The 21,079-nt window shown below is 45.0% G+C and overlaps 1 protein-coding gene across 1 annotated transcript in view; it reads right to left on the bottom strand.

Annotated features, from left to right (window-relative positions):
• Nucleotides 1-4,386: 4,386 nt before the first annotated feature.
• Nucleotides 4,387-21,079, bottom strand: part of LOC132576932 (arf-GAP with Rho-GAP domain, ANK repeat and PH domain-containing protein 2-like) — a 132,883-nt gene continuing 116,190 nt past the window's right edge. Inside the window, exons 23-26 of the mRNA XM_060246245.1 lie at nucleotides 18,422-18,490; nucleotides 10,539-10,613; nucleotides 7,634-7,751; nucleotides 4,387-4,530 (exon numbers count right to left, since the gene is read on the bottom strand). Coding sequence (XP_060102228.1) covers nucleotides 4,394-4,530; nucleotides 7,634-7,751; nucleotides 10,539-10,613; nucleotides 18,422-18,490 — 399 coding nt within the window. The 3' untranslated portion in view covers nucleotides 4,387-4,393. The remainder of the gene's footprint in view (nucleotides 4,531-7,633; nucleotides 7,752-10,538; nucleotides 10,614-18,421; nucleotides 18,491-21,079) is intronic.

Below are 21,079 nucleotides of genomic sequence, written 5' to 3' on the forward strand. Positions count from 1 at the left end.
TAGATCTGTCGGCCGCGTTTGACACGGTCGACCATCGGCTACTGACCCGCCGCCTCGCCGATATAGGGGTGAGGGGGTCTGCCTTACAATTGGGGGCGAACAGTCCCGGAGGCGCACACTGGATTGTGGAGTGCCCCAGGGGGCAGTTCTCTCACCAATGTTATTTAATATCTATATGCGCCCTCTCAGATTGCCAGGAGACATGGACTTGGGTGCCATCAATATGCTGATGACACCCAACTCTATCTGCTGATGGACGGCCGGCCTGACTGCGTCCCTGAGAATTTAGACCGGGCCTTGCAGGATATGGCAACTTGGTTGAGGGGGAGCGGGCTGAAACTGAATCCAGCGAAGACAGAAGTCCTTTGTCTGGGTCGGGGCGCTCGGGAAGGGGAAATACCTCTTCCGGTCTTTGACGGGGCGCCGCTAAAAGCGGCGCACCGGGTTAGGAGTCTGGGAGTTTTACTGGAGCCTTCATTATCAATGGAGGCCCAGATTGCAGCCACTGCCAAGTCAGCCTTCTTCCACCTAAGGCGGGCAAAGCAGTTGGCTCCCTTCCTAGAGCGCCAAGATCTGGCAACGGTACTTCACGCAACGGTCACCTCAAGACTGGATTACTGCAATGCCCTCTACATGGGGCTGCCTCTGCACCGAGCCCAGAAGCTGCAGCTGGTGCAGAATGCAGCGGCTAGACTGTTGTTGGGGCTTCCTAAATGGGAGCACATACAGCCTGGACTGCGCAAGCTGCACTGGCTGCCAGTTATATACCGGGTTCGTTACAAAGTGCTGGTCATTACCTTTAAAGCCCTATATGGTCGAGAACCTGTCTACCTTAGGGACCGTCTCTCCCCATACGAACCCCAGAGAGCACTGAGGTCAGCCGGGAGAAAACTTGTTGACTACTCCCGGACCGAGAGAGGTGAAGCTGCAAAGCACCCGTAACCGGGCCTTCTCCTCTGTAGCCCCGAGCCTATGGAACCAACTTCCAGAGGAAATGCGGGCCCTGCGGGATCTTGAACAATTCCGCAGGGCCTGCAAGACCTTCCTCTTCCGACTGGCTTTCGCTGATGAAGAAAGAAATTGCTAATGATAACCGCCATCACAAAAGAACAAATAGCATTAGCACTTTTATCAATTTAATTTAATTAATTTTTAAACTTAACCAGAATTTTAATGTTCAATGTTTAAATGTAATTTTGTTTTCTTTGTTTTTCCTTGTATAACTGAAATTTGAATTGATGCTGTCAACCTCCCTGAGCTGGGGAGGGCGGGATACAAATAAAATTTTGTTGTTGTTGTTGTTGTAAGCTGCAGAGTCTTGTGAGCTACTGGTATTAAAGTTGTGAGCTACTGCATAAATGATTGTATTCTGGGGTCATCCTTCCTGAGCTAAGACAAAAAATGTGTGAGCTGGAGGCTAAAAATCTGTGAGCTAGCTCACACTAATTCAGCTTAGAGGGAACACCGCTTTGCAGGTTTCTTCATGGAAAACAGACTTTGCTAGGGATGATTTTGAGGTTCTCATCTCTGTTGCTTTGACATGAAATACCCGGTTAAATTAGAGTTGATCAGCCCCAGCAGTATCACAGGTGTTCAGTTTGCTCCTGGACTGTTTCAACTTCCTAGTCTGTCCCGGTTAATAAAACAAAATGGGCCCCTTGAACACAGCCCAGAATAGTCTATGAAGCACATCTGCAGCTGCTAAAGCTTCAGGCAAGGAAAGGGGCAAAAGCTACCTGTAAATAAAATGGTTGATGTCAGCATCATAATGGTCCAATGGAGCAGTTTATCCTAAATGTTCGGGGACTGAATAGTCAGTAAAAAAAAAGATTCTGGCAGGTTCCTCCCAAGCTCCATCATCACCACACATAAACCAATATTATCTGCCCTGGCTCCAATCCTCATCTGCCCCATTCTGTCCTAGCTCTCCCCCATTTTGTTATATGCATTCTATAACAATAAAAAATATATGCCTATACCATTATATCTTCACACTGCTTCATCTACCTGCACTCACGCCACACAAAGCTGAGCGCGGTTTGCTTTCAACAGTTTAAGTGCCTCTGAAATGATGCCAGTTCTCCATGTAACAAATTGACAGAGAAATCACATTTGGTTTACTTTCATTATTTCCTTTTTAGATCCCCGTTTTGAGGTGTATCAGTGGTAATAGACAGAGTAATAATGCTGGAATCAGGGGGTCCATTGTGATTGATTTAAAAAGCATTTACTCAGACAGAGGCAAAAGGGAATGGAATAACTAAATGCCCCAATATCTATCAGTATGCACGCCCACACAAAACATGTTTACAAGGTCCTGGTTGCTCTGAGACATTACCAAGCAGAGGAAGGAGGAGAAAGTATATGTAGATGCAGAGTTTAAACATCTGACATCCCAAAAAGGTCCCCAAACCAAGAATACAGACTCAATCAGGTCAAAGATCAGTTCATACTTCCAGGGGGGTTTTTTTGTAGAAAAAGCTCAGCAGAAATTAATTTGTATATTAGGCCACACCCCCTGACATCACCATTGTTTCACACAGGGATTTTTCTGTAGAAAAAAGCCCAGCAGTAACTCATTTGCATATTAGGTCACACCCCCTGGCATCACCAATGTTTCGCACAGGCCTTTTTAAAATGTCAGGGGGGCACACTTTTCCATCCTTTGGGGCTCGCTGCTTCTCAGCTTTCTGGGGTTGGAGCAAAAGCTGGAGGCTCTGAAAGTGGCCAAGACTGCGGCAGTGATGCTCTGTATTCTTGGTGTTTGGTGGGGGGGCAACAGTGGGAGGGCTTCTAGTGTTCTGACCCCACTAGTGGACCTCCTGATGGCACCTGGGTTTCTTTGGCCACTGTGTGACAGGGCGTTGAACCAGATGGGCCATTGGCCAGATCAAATATGGCTTCTCTTACATTCTTATGAAAAACCACTGACCTAGAGGGAAACTGGCAGCAAGGCAGTAAGCACAGCCAAGCTGCAGCAGCGCTGCCACCACCTCAGGGGCCACCTGGCTCAGATCATCAGCGACAGTTACTGGTGCTAGCTCACTCGTTGTCTCCAACTCGGCTGTCGGTTTGAAGAAGGAAGCAATAGATGAGCTAATGCCCACTCCGGGAATTGCTAGGCTGAGTGGCTCCTGCAGCCTTGGCTTGGAGTGCCACAAGGGCTGCTCAGCTTGATAAGGACCAGGGCCATTTTCACTTCCCAGTCCGCTCCTGCCTGTCCCACCGCTCTAAAAGAAGGGCTGTCTATGGCAATGCTTCCTATAACAACTCTGTATCCTCTTCGAGGGGACTGAGGGCATTTTCACACTCATGGGCATAGTAACAAACAGAACAAATTTCTATTAAGAGTGGAGATGGGGGGGAAGAGAACCCAAACAAACTGAATTTCTCCTCAGGTCTAGAAGATTATAAGGCAGGGGAACAGCTGCTGGTACTGGGGGTACCCCCTGGTTTTGTGCCTCATGCCTTCAGAATCCCTTGAAACTTCCATTCCCAACTAACATTCCCTCTAAGCTGTGGAGTCTTGTGAGCAAAAATTCTACTTTGTGAGCTACTGGCATTAAAGTTGGGAGTGAGTGATTCGGCTGCTGCATAAATTAGTTTGCTCGGGGGCCATCCTTCCTGAGCTAAGACCAAAATGTTTGGAAAGGAAAGGAAAGTTCCCCTGTGCAAGCACCAGTCGTTTCCGACTCTGGGGTGACGTTGCTTTCACAACATACCTTTTTACGGGGTGGTTTGCCATTGCCTTCCCCAGACATCTACACTTTCCCCCCAGCAAGCTGGGTACTCATTTTACCGACCTCAGAAGGACAGAAGGCTGAGTCAACCTCAAGGCGGCTACCTGAAAACCCAGCTTCCGCCGGGGATCAAACTTAGGTCGTGAGCAAAGCTTAGGAATTCAGTACTGCAGCTTTAACACTCTGCGCCACGGGGCTCTTGCAAAATGTGTGAGCCAGAGGCTAAAAAACTGTAAGCTAGCTCATACTCAGCTTAGAGGGAACACTGATCCCAACCAAAATTTAACAAATCAAGTTAAAAACATAAGAACGTAAGAGAAGCTGTGTTGGATCAGGCCGATGGTCCATCCAGTCCAACACTCTGTCACACAATGGCCAAAAAAACCCCAGGCACCATCAGTGGGTCCAGGACACTAGATGCCCTCCCACTGCTGCCCCCAACCAAGCACCAAGAATACAGAGCATCACTGCCCTAGACAGAGAGTTCCAACAATACACTGTGGCTGCTCCATATGTTTATCCAATCCCCTCTTGAAGCTGTCTGTGCTTGTAGCTGCCACCACCTCCTGTGAATTCCAGTGAATTCCATTTGTTAATCACCCTTTGGGTGAAGAAGTTCTTTGTTATACATTTATTCAAGCATTTTCTCCCCTCTACATACCGTTATACAGTCTCCCTGTGTCTGCTGACAGAAACTTCTTGATTATCAGACATGCACTACTGGGGTTAGGCAAAGAGCTCCAATGGAGGATTTGTTCCAAAACATTCTCTGTATAATGCAGAGGGCGTTCTGGGGGAAACAAAATAAACCAAGAACAACAATAATAAGAAAAGAACTTTTAATTATTTTTCAACTAGGGCAAGATTGGATTCTTTAATTTTATCAGCTTACATTCAGGATCTTATGCCATAATGGCAGAAGAGACTTGTGATCTATATTCTGAACACACAGAGCTATTAAATCACAAGTATCAGCTTTATTCAAACACAGCTGAGATCTCATCTACTGAAGTGTAAAATTTACAGACCCCTTTTTTCCTACTAGAAATAATACAGCAGTGTGCCAATTCAGATCTAAGGAGAAGCCATTTCCCTCTTTGTGGGATTATATGGATCAGCTGTGACAAGGAAAAGCACAAAGTTGCAACTCTGGATTCATAAACGGTCAACATACGAAGCTGTCTTGTAGAGAATTAGTGGTCCAACTAGGCCATTACCATCCACTCTAATTGGCGGTTGATCTCCAAGGTCTCAGGCAGAGTAAAGTCTTAACCATCTTTCAAATGGAGATGCTAGAGAGTGTATTGTGTTCTCCTGTACATAAGCCATGCTCTCTGTCACTGAACCTTGGCTCCTCCCTTCCCTGGACATAGAACTGCTGGAGTAGAAAGAAAATCAGAGGAGCCAGTTTGGTGTAGTGGTTAAATGCGCGGACTCTTATCTGAGAGATCCGGGGTTGATTCTCTACTCCTCCACTTGCAGCTGCTGGAATGGCCTTGTGTTAGCCATAGCTCTTGCAGAGCTGTCCTTGAAAGGACAGCTTCTATGAGAGCTCTCTCAGCCCCACTTACCTCGCAGGGTATCTGTTCGGGGGCGAGGTAAAGGAGATTGTAAGCCACTCTGAGACGCAGAGTGAAGGGTGGGGTATAAATCCAGCATTGTTGTCTTCATCTCCTCCTCCTCCTCCTCAGAGGCCTTGGGAATTATGGAGCCAGGACTATAGGCAGGCATTTAGTCCCATATTTGTACCAGATATAATCCAGATCTCAGGGAACACGTGGCATATCACTGCAAGTATACATATTGTATCTCCTACTAGATTATTTTCCTTTATTTGTTAGCTTCTCTGACCAAAGGTCTTAAGCTCAGCATAATAAACGGGACACTGAATAAAACTGCCAACAAAGGCAAATTTACAGAAGCAAAATTCCACTATTAGATTACTCATCGAATACATTCACATGAGAAAATAAGTGAAATCAGTTATTAGAGGCATGCTATTTTTGTCCTTGGGAAAACTGTCCTCAAACAGGAACTTCTTAGGCAAGCTACGAACCCCTTGACTATAGAAAGCTCACAAGCTTTAACTAGGTGGAAAAACCCCATCTCCATATCCAGGCCTCGGATTCAGTAGCAGCTCACAGGAGTACAGCTCCTGAACCTTTCTGAGGGTTCCCCCTCCACCTCCCTAACTTACTGGATGAGCTCCACCACCTATTTTTCTACAAAAGGACCCCTGCCCATATCCCTGGAAACAGCTGGCAACTCATTAGGGAACGGAAACACTGTAGAGCAGGGGTGGCCAACGGTAGCTCTCCAGATGTTTTTGCCCACAACTCCCATCAGCCCCAGCCAGCATGGAGAGCTACCGTTGGCCACCCCTGCTGTAGAGTGTGGAGGGGGGCAGGAATTGCCATGGGGATGCCATTTTAAGGTGACATCTCCATGGCAACATTGAGGATTCTCCAATGTCCTTCGCTAAACACAGACAGCCACGTGGCTCTCGTGATTAACCCCTCGATGCAACTTTTCTCCAAGGGCTGTCACAGAATTAACTGAAATCAGCTCTCACCCAAAAAAAGAGAACGGTGTCACTTCAGTTCCACCTTAAAGGGAAACTTCAAAAGAAAAAGGCAGCCGAACGAGCCACATCCACCAATAACGTGTGAGTTCCCAGAGCAAACACCTACTGCTTTATTTATAGTTACATTCAAGACCATCTGTCATAATGGATTATATGGTACATAAATCATCCTATTGAAATGCATTAGTTATTTTACTGGCAACACACCTCATTTGCAAGCTATCCATCATATAGAGATCACTAAGAAAAAATTATATACTTCAGATCCCATTTTATGGCACGTTCCCTGCATCAGGCCAGATAATTTTACCAATTATTTCTGCTGTTCTATATGTAAATAATTTAGTTGATCTTTAATATTTCAGTTCCAATATTTCAGACACCGAGCTGTCAAACTTACGCATCCCATTATTCAGCTCCCAAGGTCATTACGCGTTTGCCGGTAAACAGCGAGAGAGCTATTTGTTCCAATCCGACAATAAATATCAGAAGGAAATTGCATTCTTGAAAATGTAAGATTTTTAATATACTTGTCTTCTCAAAATTTGATTCCGGCCTGTTAAACAAATTTGGCTTTGAACCGAGGTCTTATTTTTTAAAAGATGTTTTAACTCTCTGGAAGAGAGATGGGAGGGAAGTCAATTTCGCTAGGGTTTCAGGAAGTCAATTCCGATTTACCACCCACGTGACTGACTTGTGACTAGGCTACATTCTAAAGGTGGGGGCTCACGTTTTAAATTTTTAAAGAGAAGAATGCTAGCCTTTTCTTTTTTTATGAGTGAGGATGTTTTTGAGTGGACGATAGTGGCATTGTAAACATGGCTGGCACCCTAGGTAAGGCTAAGTTCTGCCCCCCCCCCCGCCCGCAGTGATGTGTCTTGCTCATCTACTGCAGACCACCACAGTTATCCACCAGATAGAAGAAAACTGCAGACTTATACCCCACCCTTCTCTCTGAATCAGAGACTCAGAGCGGCTTACAATCTCCTATATCTTCTCCCTCCACAACAGACACCCTGTGAAGTGGGTGGGGCTGAGAGGGCTCTCACAGCAGCTGCCCTTTCAAGGACAACCTCTGCAAGATCTATGGCTAACCCAAGGCCATCCCAGCAGCCGTAAGTGGAGGAGTGGGGGATCAAACCCGGTTCTCCCAGATAAGAGTCTGCGCACTTAACCACTACACCAAACAGACACTGTTTTAATGAAATGGTAAATATTGTGTCGTAAAGCTGCCTCAGCCTTCTCTGCAAATGCAGAATGCCAATGCACCAAGGAAACAGACTAACATCGACATACAGAAGTGACTAACCCAGTTCTCCATTTTCAATCACTTCAAAAGCAGCCCACTTGTCATCCCGGTGGGGCGTGATGTTCTTGATTCCTAATACGTCACTGGTCAGTTCTCCGACCTCCATCGCTGGTGACACCTGTTTGGAACATCATGACAGTTAACTAAAAAGGATATATATACAGGGCTTTTTTGTAGAAAAAGCCCAGCAGAAACTCATTTGCATATTAGGCCACACCCCCTGATGCCAAGCCAGCCGGAACAGTGTTCCTTTGAGTTCCTGCTCAAAAAAAAAGTGTGCGTTTGTGTGTGTGTGTGTGTGTGTGGACAGACAGACAGACAGACAGCTGAGATTTACATTTGTGCAGAAGTTTTATGCTCTCCACTGTGGGGTGGGAGAACATTAACTTAAGTTGTTGTTTTTTGTAAGGGCAGTTTGCAAAAATGTCAGCCTTGTAAATCCCTTCATTATTTATCCATTATTTATCCACAGCCAAGTCATCATAAAGCCAGGCAACACAAGACTGGAAAGCACTTGTTATTTTAGCAAAATAGAGAGGGATACTACGGAATGTTTTGTCCCCATGAACGTCCTCCCAGAGCGTACACTGCATGTTTTTAAAGTAAGAAAAACAACTGCAATTGCTACATAAACTTGATACGTAAGATATGTAAAGTGATATGTAACTATGTAAATTTGAAACAGAAAATGTTTCAACGCTTATGGACTCCTGTATAAGCAACAGACATTATTCTGGGCTCATCTTGCCACCTAAAATTATAATAAACAAGGAACTTGGGACCATTAACCAAGGGTGGAATTCTAGCAGGAGCTCCTTTGAATATTAGGCCAAGCACCCCTGATGTAGCCGAACCTCCAAGAGCTTAAAAGGCTCTTTTTTGTCATCTCTTGGAAGATTGGCTATATCAGGGGTGTGTGGCCTAATATGCAAAGGAGCTTCTGTTAAAATTCTACCCCTGCCATTAACCATCCTTTCAGTGCACTTGAGGACTGGAAAGACTTCATGTTCTAATGTTCCATCCAAACTCCCCCCTCACATGAAAAGTGGAACAATTCTGCAATAGGACTTGTTGCTTTCCAGAAATGCTTCCAGGTTGGAAGCCTCAGTTGCAAGGACAGTGAGCCAGAACCTTTGGAGCATCAAAGCCAAGCTCTTCTTGTCTGGCAGGATGCTGGCAGAACAGCTCTGTTTTACAGGCCCTGTGGAACTGCAGTAGGCTCTGCAGGGCCCAGATCTCCAATGGGAGCTAGTTCCACCAGGTAGGGGCCAGAACAGAAAAGGTCCTGGCCCTAGTTGAGGCTGAGAGCCAGTTTGGTGTAGCGGTTAAGTGTGTGGACTCTTATCTGGGAGAACTGGGTTTGATTCCCCACTCCTACACTTGCAGCTGCTGGAATGGCCTTGGGTCAGCCATAGCTATCTCAAAGCTGTCCTTGAAAGGGCAGCTTCTAAGAAAGCTCTCTTATCCCCACCCACCTCACTGGGTGTTTGTTGTGGGGGAGGAAGATAAAGGAGATTGTGAGCCACTCTGAGACTCTGATTCAGTGTGGAATATAAATCCAATGTCGTCGTTGTCTTCTTCTTCTTCTAAGTGGACATCCTTTGGGTCAGGGACAACCAGAAGATGTTGCTCAGCAGAGTTTAGAGCGCTCTGGGGGGTATATAGGTAGAGGCGGTCCCTAAGAAACACTGGTCCCAGGCCATTAAGGGCTTTAAAGAGAAAGGTAATAAAAATTCACTGAGGTAATCGTCCGGGCTTTGAAGTGAAAGCAGCACTCACTGGATATTTGTTAATTTCTGGGAATGCAGGATTAAGGGAAATAACTTGTTGGAAACTAATATTACCGTGACTTTCACCTTTAAAAAAAAAAAAGATTTGTAGTGCAAACCTAAACACAGTTACTCTAGTCTAAGTCAACTGAAATCATTTCAAAGGATTGCACTGGTAGTCATCTGTTTAAAGAATAGGTGGAACTGAAAATGCATGCCAGTATAAGCAGGGCCACGAGCATAGAGCAGCAAGTTTCTCAGTCCTACCTGTGTAAAAACAAAAAAGAGTGCACAGCACCGTGCAATCTTGCGTAGCTGGATTACCACAGTCCAACTGTAGCAGAGAATTGGGGGAGGGGGAGGGATTGGCTAAATTCTTTGTATGCCCCTCCACTCCGACCCAGGATTGAGATTATTATTATTAAGGGGAACGTGCAGGGCTTTTTCTGTAGCAGGAGCTCCTTTGCATATTAGGCCACCCCTGATGTAGCCAATCCTCCTGGAGCTTACAGTAGGCCCTGTGCTAAGAGCCCTGTAAACTCTTGGGAGGATTGGCTACATCAGGGAGGCAGGGCCTAATATGCAAAGGAGTTCTTGCCACACAAAAAGCCCCGGAAACATGCATGCACTGCTACATGTGAACAGAAACCTACTTGAGCAGCTGACTGCTTAACTGGACCATATACTACAGATTTCATTTAAAAAATAAATAAAGCAACCCAAAAGGTAACATGTAAGTACCTTATTACTTATTACTAAAAGGAATCCCCATACATTTGATCAAGACAAAGAGGAGAGGCATTTTAAATTCCCCTACAAACCACATTTATATGCAGCATATTAATGTACAGTAATTGAACAAAACACCTTTTGTCTATAATTTTTTTAGAGGGACCATTCAAGGTTGTGAACAATTTTTTTAAAGAGAAAGACAATAAAAATTCACTGAGGTAATCGTCCAGGACTTTAATACCAAAAGGAAGGAAGGAAGGAAGGAAGGAAGGAAGGAAGGAAGGAAGGAAGGAAGGAAGGAAGGAAGGAAGGAAGGAAGGAAGGAAGGAGGGAAGGAGGGAAGGAGGGAAGGAAGGAGGGAAGGAGGGAAGGAAGGAGGGAAGGAAGGAAGGAGACATACAAACCCTTATTATAAGACTGCTGTCTGGTTCCTTTCTTTCCACATACACTTCAACTAGCAAGTCCCCAGCCTGTGAAACCTATATTCCAAAAAAAAAGGGGGGGGGGGAGAAGAAAAGCAATTTCCAACTATGAAAAATTAAGATGATCTGATCTCTTCCTTCTTGCTTCCCCCACACCTGCCATTTCATGCCAATAGCCATCACTTCCCCCCATGGGTCCCTCTCCCACATCAAAAACTGTGCACACACATCCTTCTAAACCCACTGACTTGCACCACAATCCACCACATTGTGGGTTGCCTTCTCCTATACCACTGCCCCCTAATGCAGAACTGAGGGTGGGGTCAGCTCATAGGCAGAGAAATCAGTCCTAGAGTGCAACAAAAATGGCCTGGTGTGCCACTGTTTAGCACATAGGGTTGCCAAGTCCAATCCCAGAAATATCTGGGGACTTTGGGGGTGGAGCCAGGAGACACTGGGGTGGAGCTAGGGGGGAGGGGGAGAAACGGCGCCGAGGAGCGTGGCGAGCCGTCTCGGAGCGGGCGACGCCGCTGCACGGCTGCCACCTCTTCTCCGTTCGCTGTGGCTGCTCCTCCGAGATGGGCTCAGGCTGAGCCCATCTCGGAGGAGCAGCTGCAGTGGGGCAGGGGGGGCGGCAGCGGCGCATTGGCCTCGCCCGCTCCGCTCCGCCTCTGGGGTGGAATCGGAGGAGGGGTGGAGGCGGGCTGGGGGCGTGGCGAGCCGCGAGTCCGGGTCCTAGAAAGGCCCAGATTCACGGCTCGCCATGCTCCAGGCCTGCCTCGCCCTCCCCTTCTCTGGTTTTGCCTGCGCTGCTGCCGCCTCTTGGCTGCTCCTCCGAGATGGGCTCAGCCTGGGCCCATCTCGGAGGAGCAGCTGCGGTGGGCGGGGAGGAGCAGCTGCGGTGGGCGGCTCGCCATGCTCCCCGGCGCCATTTCCCCCCCTCCCCCCGCTTCTGTTTTTTTGGGGAGCGGGGGAAGAGGGTGAAGAAATCCTGGGGTCCCCCGCCAAGGCGGGAGGGTTGGGAAGCCTATTAGCACACATTCCAGGGCTTGCCTTTTTTAGGGTGTTTTTTTTTTCCAAAAAGTGTGGTGGACAGCAGTTCTGAGGTTTCAAGACCTCTCTCTGCCAGTGCTCCCTTTAAGCCAGGGGTGGGGAATCTCTGTCCTGAGGGCCATATGCGGCCCTCGAGGTCACTTGGTGTAGCCCTCGGGGATTGCTGGACCAAACTGAGCTATGTGGCAGCCTCCCTGGGGCCTGGCTGGCCAGCGAGGATCGTGGGTCCCAGCTGCACTCTGCAGCAGCCTCCCCAGGGTGTACTGTGCGACAGCCTCCCTGGGGCCTGGCTGGCTGGCCGGAATTGCTTCAAGGCCTGGAAAAGTCACTGTCAGATAATCAGTTTGCACTTGATTATCCCAGATGGTGTTACCTAATATGCTAATATTAGGGGATGTGGTCTAATATGCTACTGAGTTCCTGCTGGACCTATTCATTTGCCTAGGGCAGCAGGCCGGGTGTGTGTGTGTGTGTGTGTGTGTGTGTGTATGTGTGGACACCAGATTAGGCTCTCCCCACATGACTTCAAATAGAAAAACAATTATTTGCATTAATTATTAGTTTTTGCTGGCCTGCATCGTTCTCCCTCGGTGGAGCACTATTTTTTGTTGATAATTTTTATGGCCCGCGAATGATGTTATAAATATCCATGTGGCCCTTGGCAGAAAAAAGGTTCCCCACCCCTGGTTTAAGCTGTCTTCTGAGCAGAAATTCAACTTCATGAGCTACTGGCATTAAAGTTGTGAGCTACTGCACAACAGGGCTGAATCTAGGGGGCAGAGGGGGTGCTTATCCCAGGCGCCAGAGGAGGGCATTGGATTGGGGGCCCCTGGGGCAGGAGGGGGGAAAAAGATTGGCTACTTTTGCTGCCTCTCCACCTTGTGGAGAGGCAGTAAAAGCAGCCCCATGGTCCCCCCGCCAATTTAACATTGTCGCCTGTATGAGCACGGATACATTCTGTGCTGCATGAACTGCACTGGCTACTTATTGAGTACTGGATCAGGTACTTACCTTTAAAACCCTATACAGCCAGAGGCCAGCATACCTTTGGGACCGCCTCTCCCTGTATGAGTCCTGTAGGTTTTTACGATCAGCGACCCAACAACTTTTGGTAGTAACCGGCCCAAGAGACGTCCATCTGGCCTCAACGAGGGCCAGAGCCTTTTCCGCCATGGCCCCTGCCTGGTGGAATGAGCTCCCCCTGGAGATCCGGGCCCTGCGGGATCTGCTCCAATTCCGCAGGGCCTGTAAAACAGAGCTCTTTCACCAGACTTTCAGCTGAGGCAGTGGACGTCACTTGTTACCAGCCTCACCCCTTCATTCCATCCCAGTGTTATAAGATCTGCTGGACCTGGACAATAGGCCGTGTCTGTGTGGCAGAACCTGCCATTTTAGTCTCTATTTTCTCTCTGCAGTTTTAGATATTATATATTTTAAATTGGTCTTTTATTGTTTTTACTCTTGATTGTTTTTATGATGTAGCCCTGATTGTTTTTATGATGCAGCCCTGAGTCTGTCCTACGAGAATGGCGGACTAAACATCAAATGAATGAATGAATGAATATCTCACCGGCCAGCTAGCCAGTGGGGTATTTAAATGGGGAGGGGAGTCAGATCCCCTGCCTTTGCTACCTCTCTGCAAGGTGGAGAGGCAGCAAAAGCAGCCCCGTGGCTTCCCCTCCCCATTTAAACACCCTGTGGAGTGTTTAAATGGGTGGGGGGTCAGATCACCCGTGGGTCCCTCCTTTTTTGAGTAGGGGTGCCATTTTTATGGTTTTGACCCCACTCCAAAAATATGTAGATCTTGCCCTGCTGCATAAATTAATTTGTTCTGGGGCCATCCTTCCTGAGTGAAGACAAAAATGCTAGAGTCGAAGGCTAAAAGAAATGTGAGCTAGCTCTTGTTAACTCAGCTTAGAGGGAACACTGTCCCTCTACGATCTTTCCTGTTGTATGTTCAGGACTGAGGCTCCCCTGGCTTTCAGGCCGGTCCCATGTTCCCAGCCTAAACCTACCTCACAGGGCTGGTGTGAGGGTAAAATGAAGGAGAGGAGAATGAAGCAAGCTGTTTTGTGTCCCTGTTGGGGGAGAAAGGTGGGGTATAAATGGTGTATACAAATAAACTACAAATCATACGGAGCTACTACATTCCTGCACACGGTATACCAGATGGATAAGAGACAGGATTTTCCAGGTCAGACAGGAATGGACGTCTGACAAGGACCCACCTCTGCAACACTATGGGTGGATGTGGTCTGATGTCTGAGAACAGTTATCAGGGCTTTTTTGGTAGAAAAAGCCCAGCAGAAATTTATTTGCATATTAGGCCACACCCCCTGATGGCACCATTGTTTCACACAGGGCTTTTTTTGCAGGAAAAGCCCAGCAGGAGCTCACTTGCATTTTAGGCCACACCCCCTGACACCAAGCCAGCTGGAACTGCATTCCCATGCATTCCTGCTCAAAAAAAGCCCTGACTGTTATAGCGGGAAGGCAATTTTTCCAGAGTTTACCCAGGAAAGAATCTGCGCTTCCAGAAGGCAAGCCCTATTTAATCGTCATGTTACAGTGCAGCAGCATGACAGAACGAGGAAGTTGTGGGAAACATTTTGAGCAACTTTCTGTAGAAAAAAAAGCTCTCCATTTTCCCAGGATTTCGAACGGCACAGCCTCGCTGTGTTGTAAAGAGCTGCATAATGGAGAAATTAGGACTTTCAGGTCACCGCAGCCTCTGAGAATCAAAACTAATGGAATCATTTGTGAGGGAGGGGAAAAAAACGTTACAAAGCTACTTTGAAGAAAGCTTCTTAATTATACTGGCAGAGACTCAGGGAGGAAAAAAAAAGCTTGGTAAAATTTGCTTTTCAGATATTACTGCTAGTGGGAGGGGGGAGAGTTTGGAGGAAAGAATGAAGCTGACATTTGATTTCCACTGAGCATATGTAAACAACTGCACACTGGGGGGGTGAGGGAAATCTGCGCTGCAAATTACTGCAGCAAAATGAAAAGAGCTGGCAAGGTGTTTGGTGGGCAGGGGAAAAAATGATGAAGATAAAGAATGTTTAGCCAATCACCGGCTGGATTTGAAAATAAGGTCATAGGCTAGGCAACTGGAGAGGCGGGACATTTTCCACTGAGCTGCGAAAGATGGATCGGGCTGAATTAGTTTTATTTTTCAGTCTCTTTTTAATTGTTCAAAAAGCCGCTTTAAAACTCCAGCCTCACCCCCACCAAGCTAGCTGAATTTCTGCCAGTCACCTTTCACTGTTGAACAAAAAGCGGTGGTATGAACGTACAGTGAGATCTCTGTGCTAAAATGCTTTTGCCTCCTAAACGGTTAACAGAAGAAAGATCATCTCATGCAATAAATAGGACCCCCCCAGGCCACAAGCGGTACACAGATTGTTTAGACGGCATAAAACAGCCAGACAAATGGCTCCATCTAGGGGATGCTGTGGGTCTCTGCTCTTAAATTTATAATGGATCCAACTCATAGAAAAGAGCCAGACTTGATAGCAAACATCTTTGTGATCATCTCGAGTCAAACCGATGATCTCCATTTAGGAAACCTCATGCAAAAAGAGACCCACTGTTTCAGGAAATCTTAACATCACAGGCAAACAGAGTGCCAAATGCTCTCCCCCTTTAAAGGAGCTTCAGGCAGCTCAAAGCAGAGCATCTGTTCCCCTTCAATTGGCAGGTGCCTTACCTGGGTTCCAATTCCTACCTACCATGAAGCTAGTGACCATGGGACAATCATTCTCTCTCAATCCAACCTACTGAGAGCCAGTATGGTGTAGTGGTAAAGTGTGTGGACTCTTATCTGGGAGAACCGGGTTTGATTCCCCCACTCCTCCCCTTGCAGCTGCTGGAATGGCCTTGGGTCAGTCATAGCTCTCGCAGAGCTATCTTTGAAAAAGCAGCTGCTGTGAAAGTTCTCTCAGCCCCACCCACCTCACAGGGTGTCTGTTGTGGGGGAGAAGGTAAAGGAGATTGTGAGCCGCTCTGAGACTCTGAGATTCAGAGTGAAGGGCGGGATATAAATCCAACATCATCGTCGTCGTCTTCTTCTTCCAATCTCGTAAGATTGCAACAGGGTCAGTCCTGGTTAGTATTTGAGTGGGAGACCACCAATGAAGTCTAGGGTTGCTACACAGAGACAGGCAACGGCAAACTATCTCTAGGTGTCTCTTGCCTGGAAAATCCTACAGGGTGGACACAAGTCAGGTGGGACTTGATTGCACTTCCCACCTTCATCTGGAATTGGTCAGTGGACCAGAATTGAATACCAGCCATGAAATCTTATTAACTTGGGTAACTGGATCTTGACATGGGTCAGTGAGGCCATCATCCATGCGTTTATTGCAGTAAATGACGCAGTCATAATAAGGCTCCCAAGAAGTATCAATAAGTATCCAATATAAATCCAGTATCTTCGAAGGGCTGATGTGAAGATGAAAACAGGGAGGGAAGAACCAGGTACACTTTTCAGAGCCCCATGGAGGAAAAGTGGGATTAAATGGACAAGAGACAGGAAAACAGAGAACAGCTGCCACTTTAAACAAGGTGAACTGCAGCATGGTGTCCAACACAGTCATGTCACCCTCTTTGCAAGAGAGCTTGTCAAGAAGGAAAAGGTGTAAGGTTTTGCCCAGATACTATCATAAGACTCCTTGAGTACAGGCAGAGGAAGCTCTATCGATAGATCAGATGGCAACCATTACAAAGCATGCAGCCACAAGGCTGTGTCTTGCCAGACTAATATAGACTGGCAGTCCCCCAGCAGTTATACCTTACAAAATACTGGCTCCCCTTTTTCCCGCACCTGCGAAAGTCATTTGAATTAACTGATATAAAATTCTTTCTCAGCCCTCAGTGTTACTTCCCATCAAGGTCACATTCCACATACTCTCCCCTTTTCAGTTGGTCCATATCAGCGTTACCGAGAGAGACCACATTAGAATTGTGTCCCTGTGCTCCTCTTCCACCTGCAGGCCTGGAAAATCCCACTACATATAGAGCGCTAAATGTTTACAGGAATCAATGGGAGTTAGTATTCATTAATACAATCACAGCATGGGGTTAGTACATCATATAGGTACAAATGCATCAGCATAATATTCAGTTGTCAGCAAGCAAGGATAGTAATACCAGCAAAACAGACAGCAATGCCATCCCCAGCTATACTTGCCAGAGACTCATTTTTGACAAAAGGCTGTGTGTTTTTAAGGTACAGAAATAGATTTTGGAGGGAGAAGTGGCTTGTTGTTGTTGTTTTTTTGGCACAAGCACTGCCTCCCCCAAAACTAGATCCTACAAATATTCAGGAAAGTCCTCCACTTGACTAGGTTTTGGTAGATCATAGGGATGATGATGATGAAGAGGTCAATGGATCAGTCATGAGACGCCCGGAAATAATCTTTTAGACCATGTCAATGCTCGTTTGATGTTGGAATGGAGGACCTAGGAATACAAATGTCTCAATGACAGGACTAGATCTACATGTTTTTTGAGGGGGAGCAAAATTAAAAAAATGGTGCCCCTTTATGGGCCCATAGAATAGAATGGACTCCATACCCTATTTGGCACACACACCCTCTGGTGGTGCCCACTGATCAAGGCCAAACCACACCCTTTAACTCCACCCATACTGTAGCCAGACCTGAAAGTTTATCTTCAGAGGACTCACAAGTCAACAGCTAGAAGCTAAAGCACAGTGCAGGGAAGGGTCTATTAAAAAATGTATAAGCTGCCTCTCCAGAAATATGGAGGCTTCATTCCGACTACCATTATAAATTCTGGATTAGCTACTGGATCATTTTTAGTTCCTTGGACGCTTCAGTGCCTGTCACTTCATCAGGGTCAGGATGACTATTTCCAAGGCTCAAAGATCTATACCAAGATTCCCATCTTGAGATTTCAGCTGTCCTCTAGATAACTCCATGCTTACATTCCATACTTGCTGCTTAGACATTCAGAGAACTTGTATCTTAGTCTGCATGAAATTCCTTGCTATAAACTGTTCACACAAAGAAGACTATAACAGTCATTGTAAGAAATAATTCAGAATTATTGGATCTCAGGCAGCCCTTTCGTAAGAAACATAAAAATTCCATTAACTTCCTAGTTAATTTCATTGAGGGCCAAATGAAACAAGACACCACCTGCAGGTTCGCCCCGGGAAACACCTCTGTTTTGTATTACTGGGGAAAAGTCATTCAAGAGCATCATGAGAGGGCAATTCTGGTCAGGAGGACTACTGCGGTACAGTGGAAGGAGAGGCTCTTGCCTTCCCCCAGTGCCATGTGTCTGACCTGAAATAGGTAGGAGTAGGGCCTGGCAGATATGTTCTCCAGATAGGTTTTGGGTCAAAAAAAACAGTGCAAGGAGCAGGCAAGAGCCCCTCCTCCCACCATGCCATAGAGACCCTGACCATAGTGGGGTCCTCCTGGTGGTCTTAAATTTATTTATTTATTTAGAGTTTTATCCCATCCTCTCTACAGGTGGACTCACGGTGGCTAACAATCAGTTCAGATAGCTATAATTACAATTTAAAACCAATAAAACACAATTTAAAAACATTTTATGGTGCTAATTTAACTTCGGTAGAGGCGGGATCTTTCCCTACTTACAGAATGGAAATGTGTCCCTGGGATGAACCCCCAGGATGGTACCCCATCTAGTTTAGCCCTGAGTTGACTATTAAATGTGTGTAGGTGATACACAAACCATCTTTAAGGGTCTTTAATCTTCCCTTGATAATTTAAGCCATGAAGTTAGGGATGGTGGAAAAAGGTATTGTTATTACTTACTTGGGTATCCTTCCACTTTGTAATGAAGCTGTTCTCAATATCCATTTGTTTCACTTGCTCTTCGTGTACCTGTTCATAAAGAAATAGTTTATACAACATCTGGAAATTGGTACCCGCATTCCTTTATAACCTCTTGTTCTGCTTCAACAACAACAGAGGTTGGCTTCATCACTGCAAATTCAAAGAAGGCCAACAATACTATCCAAGGACTGCGGTATGGTGTATGTGGGCAGTAGAATGAAGCGGTAGAATCCTGTGGTGACAGAGCAGACTGTACCAACTTTAAACTGCAAGTGAGAATTTCCATTTTACAGTGCTGGTCACCACAAAAAGAGTTCCTACCCCCCCCCCAAAAAAAAAAAAGCATTAGCTCATCAGGGAGAATATTTCTAGCTCAGCCTACTCTTTACTATGATTCCAGCTTGAATGGGCAGTGCTTGTCCCTTGCAATGCATTTGTCCCTTGCAATGCATTTTAATTTCTTATTTTATTTATTTTTCTATCAAAGGATATTTCAGTTAGTGCTTTTCTTTGTTTTTGTTTCGATTTAGCTTGTTCACTGTTAGATCAGTTGCCAGCTGTTAGCTGATTTGATGTGATAAAACCCTTGGTAGATGCTGAGCTTTTTAGTGATGTGGGGGGATAGCCACTCCCCCGCTCCCTCCTTCTCTCCCTCTTTCTTTCTTCTTCTCCTTCTCTTCCCTTTTTCAAAATTTTGCATAGTTTGTTCAGCTAAAAAACTATAAGCTAGATGCAAGAAGTTGTAGGAGGTAAATTAATATTGGTAAGAAACCTGCAGCCTGTAAGCATCTTAGAGTCCCTGAGTACAAGTGTTAGTGAAACTAGAGAGTAGAAGTAGGTGCAGATGTAGGAGTAGTGAGGTGGTAGCTTAATCTTATTATACTAGACCATCTAGTACACTAGACCATCTAATACAGTAGCTTAATAGGTGGTGTTAGGTGTGCATATTTGTTTTATTTCATTTTGTTATCTAATGTTAAATAATTATATTTTGGGTTTTTATATTACCCTACAAATTAGTATTGGCAATATTTTAGAATATAATTCAGAGCTTGTAGTATAATAGAGTATTATTATAAGTATAATATAGTACGTACAACGTTTATAGTAACTCCATTATCTGTATCATTTATAGTTTACTGTAATTATATTATTTCCATCATTTATATTACTATCATTCTTACTTATTTCATTTTATTATTACTATCTTATCATATTATATCATCTTACACACTACGTCATATTCCATAATGGAGAAAGAGAGAACTCTAGGTGATAACTCATTAGAAATAGTTCGACCCAAACAAAGGAGAATCCATGAAATGGTTCACCAATATGAACATGTTTATTTAAATAACACCTTCAGTCCCCTAATAATAATACTCTTTAGCAAGCAACAGATCAAGAATTCAGCTCCTGCACCCTTTAGCCTAAAAGAGTCTGATTTCTTGGCACAAACTCTTGTCAAACAGACCTTTTTTTATTGTTCAAACTCTTGACAAAATCTATAAAAAAAATTAGATGTGCTGAAAGACTCTTTTATTAAAATTGCACTTGGGGCAGGATTCTTTGGTAAATGATAAATCTAATTTATATATATATATATATAAATTAGATTTATCACTCTATTACATCTAAGGCAAATTCCTTGATTTTAAATCCCTTTTTGATGGTCCTTTCTATCTCCTCCTAAAGGGTTTTTTGTTTTTTTTAACCAAAACAGAAAAATAGATAGGCTATTCTGAACCATCTCTATGAACTTCTGGGTCATTCACTGATTAAAAGTCTGATCTAATTGTATCTGACTTCCATATTCACACCAAGGTGTTGCTAACTTTTAATTTAAAGATAATTCCCTCCATGATATGGGCAAAAAGGAGGAATGTTAAGCTACATAATATTTTTATAAAGAGGGTGTTCAAGGACTTAAATGTTAACCTATTAGTAAGCAGGGTAGCCCCCTTTATTAAGTATCTTAATCCTCATCATGTAAGGATAGCAGTAAACCATAAATCAAAACCATTGGTTAATTTAATTCCCAGAGTAAATTCCTCAGGTCCTCTAGGAAATGTTTCCTTAAAAAAGAAAAAAATGATTATTTGATGAAGAGATCATGTGATCAGTTAGGAACCTCTCTCAAACTGTGTATGGCCATATGTTAGCCCAGCTTGAAACTCCAAATAATCAGTTAACTATTCCCAATATTAAGACCTTCCAAAAACCTTCCACAGTGGCTCAAGATCAACTAAGAAAATTCAAATCCAGTAGGCTCTTTGAATTCAACTAGTCCTCCCCAAGTGGATTTCACAATTCAAAATAACATCACAAAATCTATTAAGTTACCCCCACTATCTGTTCCATCAAACGGCATTCAAGATGAGCTTCTCACATTTCTACATTTACTAATGTTCTCAATTTTTTAGAAGCTCAGGATTGAGACACAACCTTTGTTTAGTCTCATGGACTACAGCTTTTTTTACTGAATAGTTTTAATATTGTTTTAGTTCATGAAACCTGAGCCCTTAAAGATATCTCATTAAAAGGTTACTCTTCTTATTCAATAGGTGCCAAGAAAACAGGTCCTAAGGACAGGCCCAATGGGGGACTAACTACTATGTTTTTTGAAAACCCTCAACT

This window comes from Heteronotia binoei, chromosome 9 (assembly GCF_032191835.1).
Source record: "Heteronotia binoei isolate CCM8104 ecotype False Entrance Well chromosome 9, APGP_CSIRO_Hbin_v1, whole genome shotgun sequence".
Classification (NCBI taxonomy): Eukaryota; Metazoa; Chordata; class Lepidosauria; order Squamata; family Gekkonidae; genus Heteronotia; species Heteronotia binoei.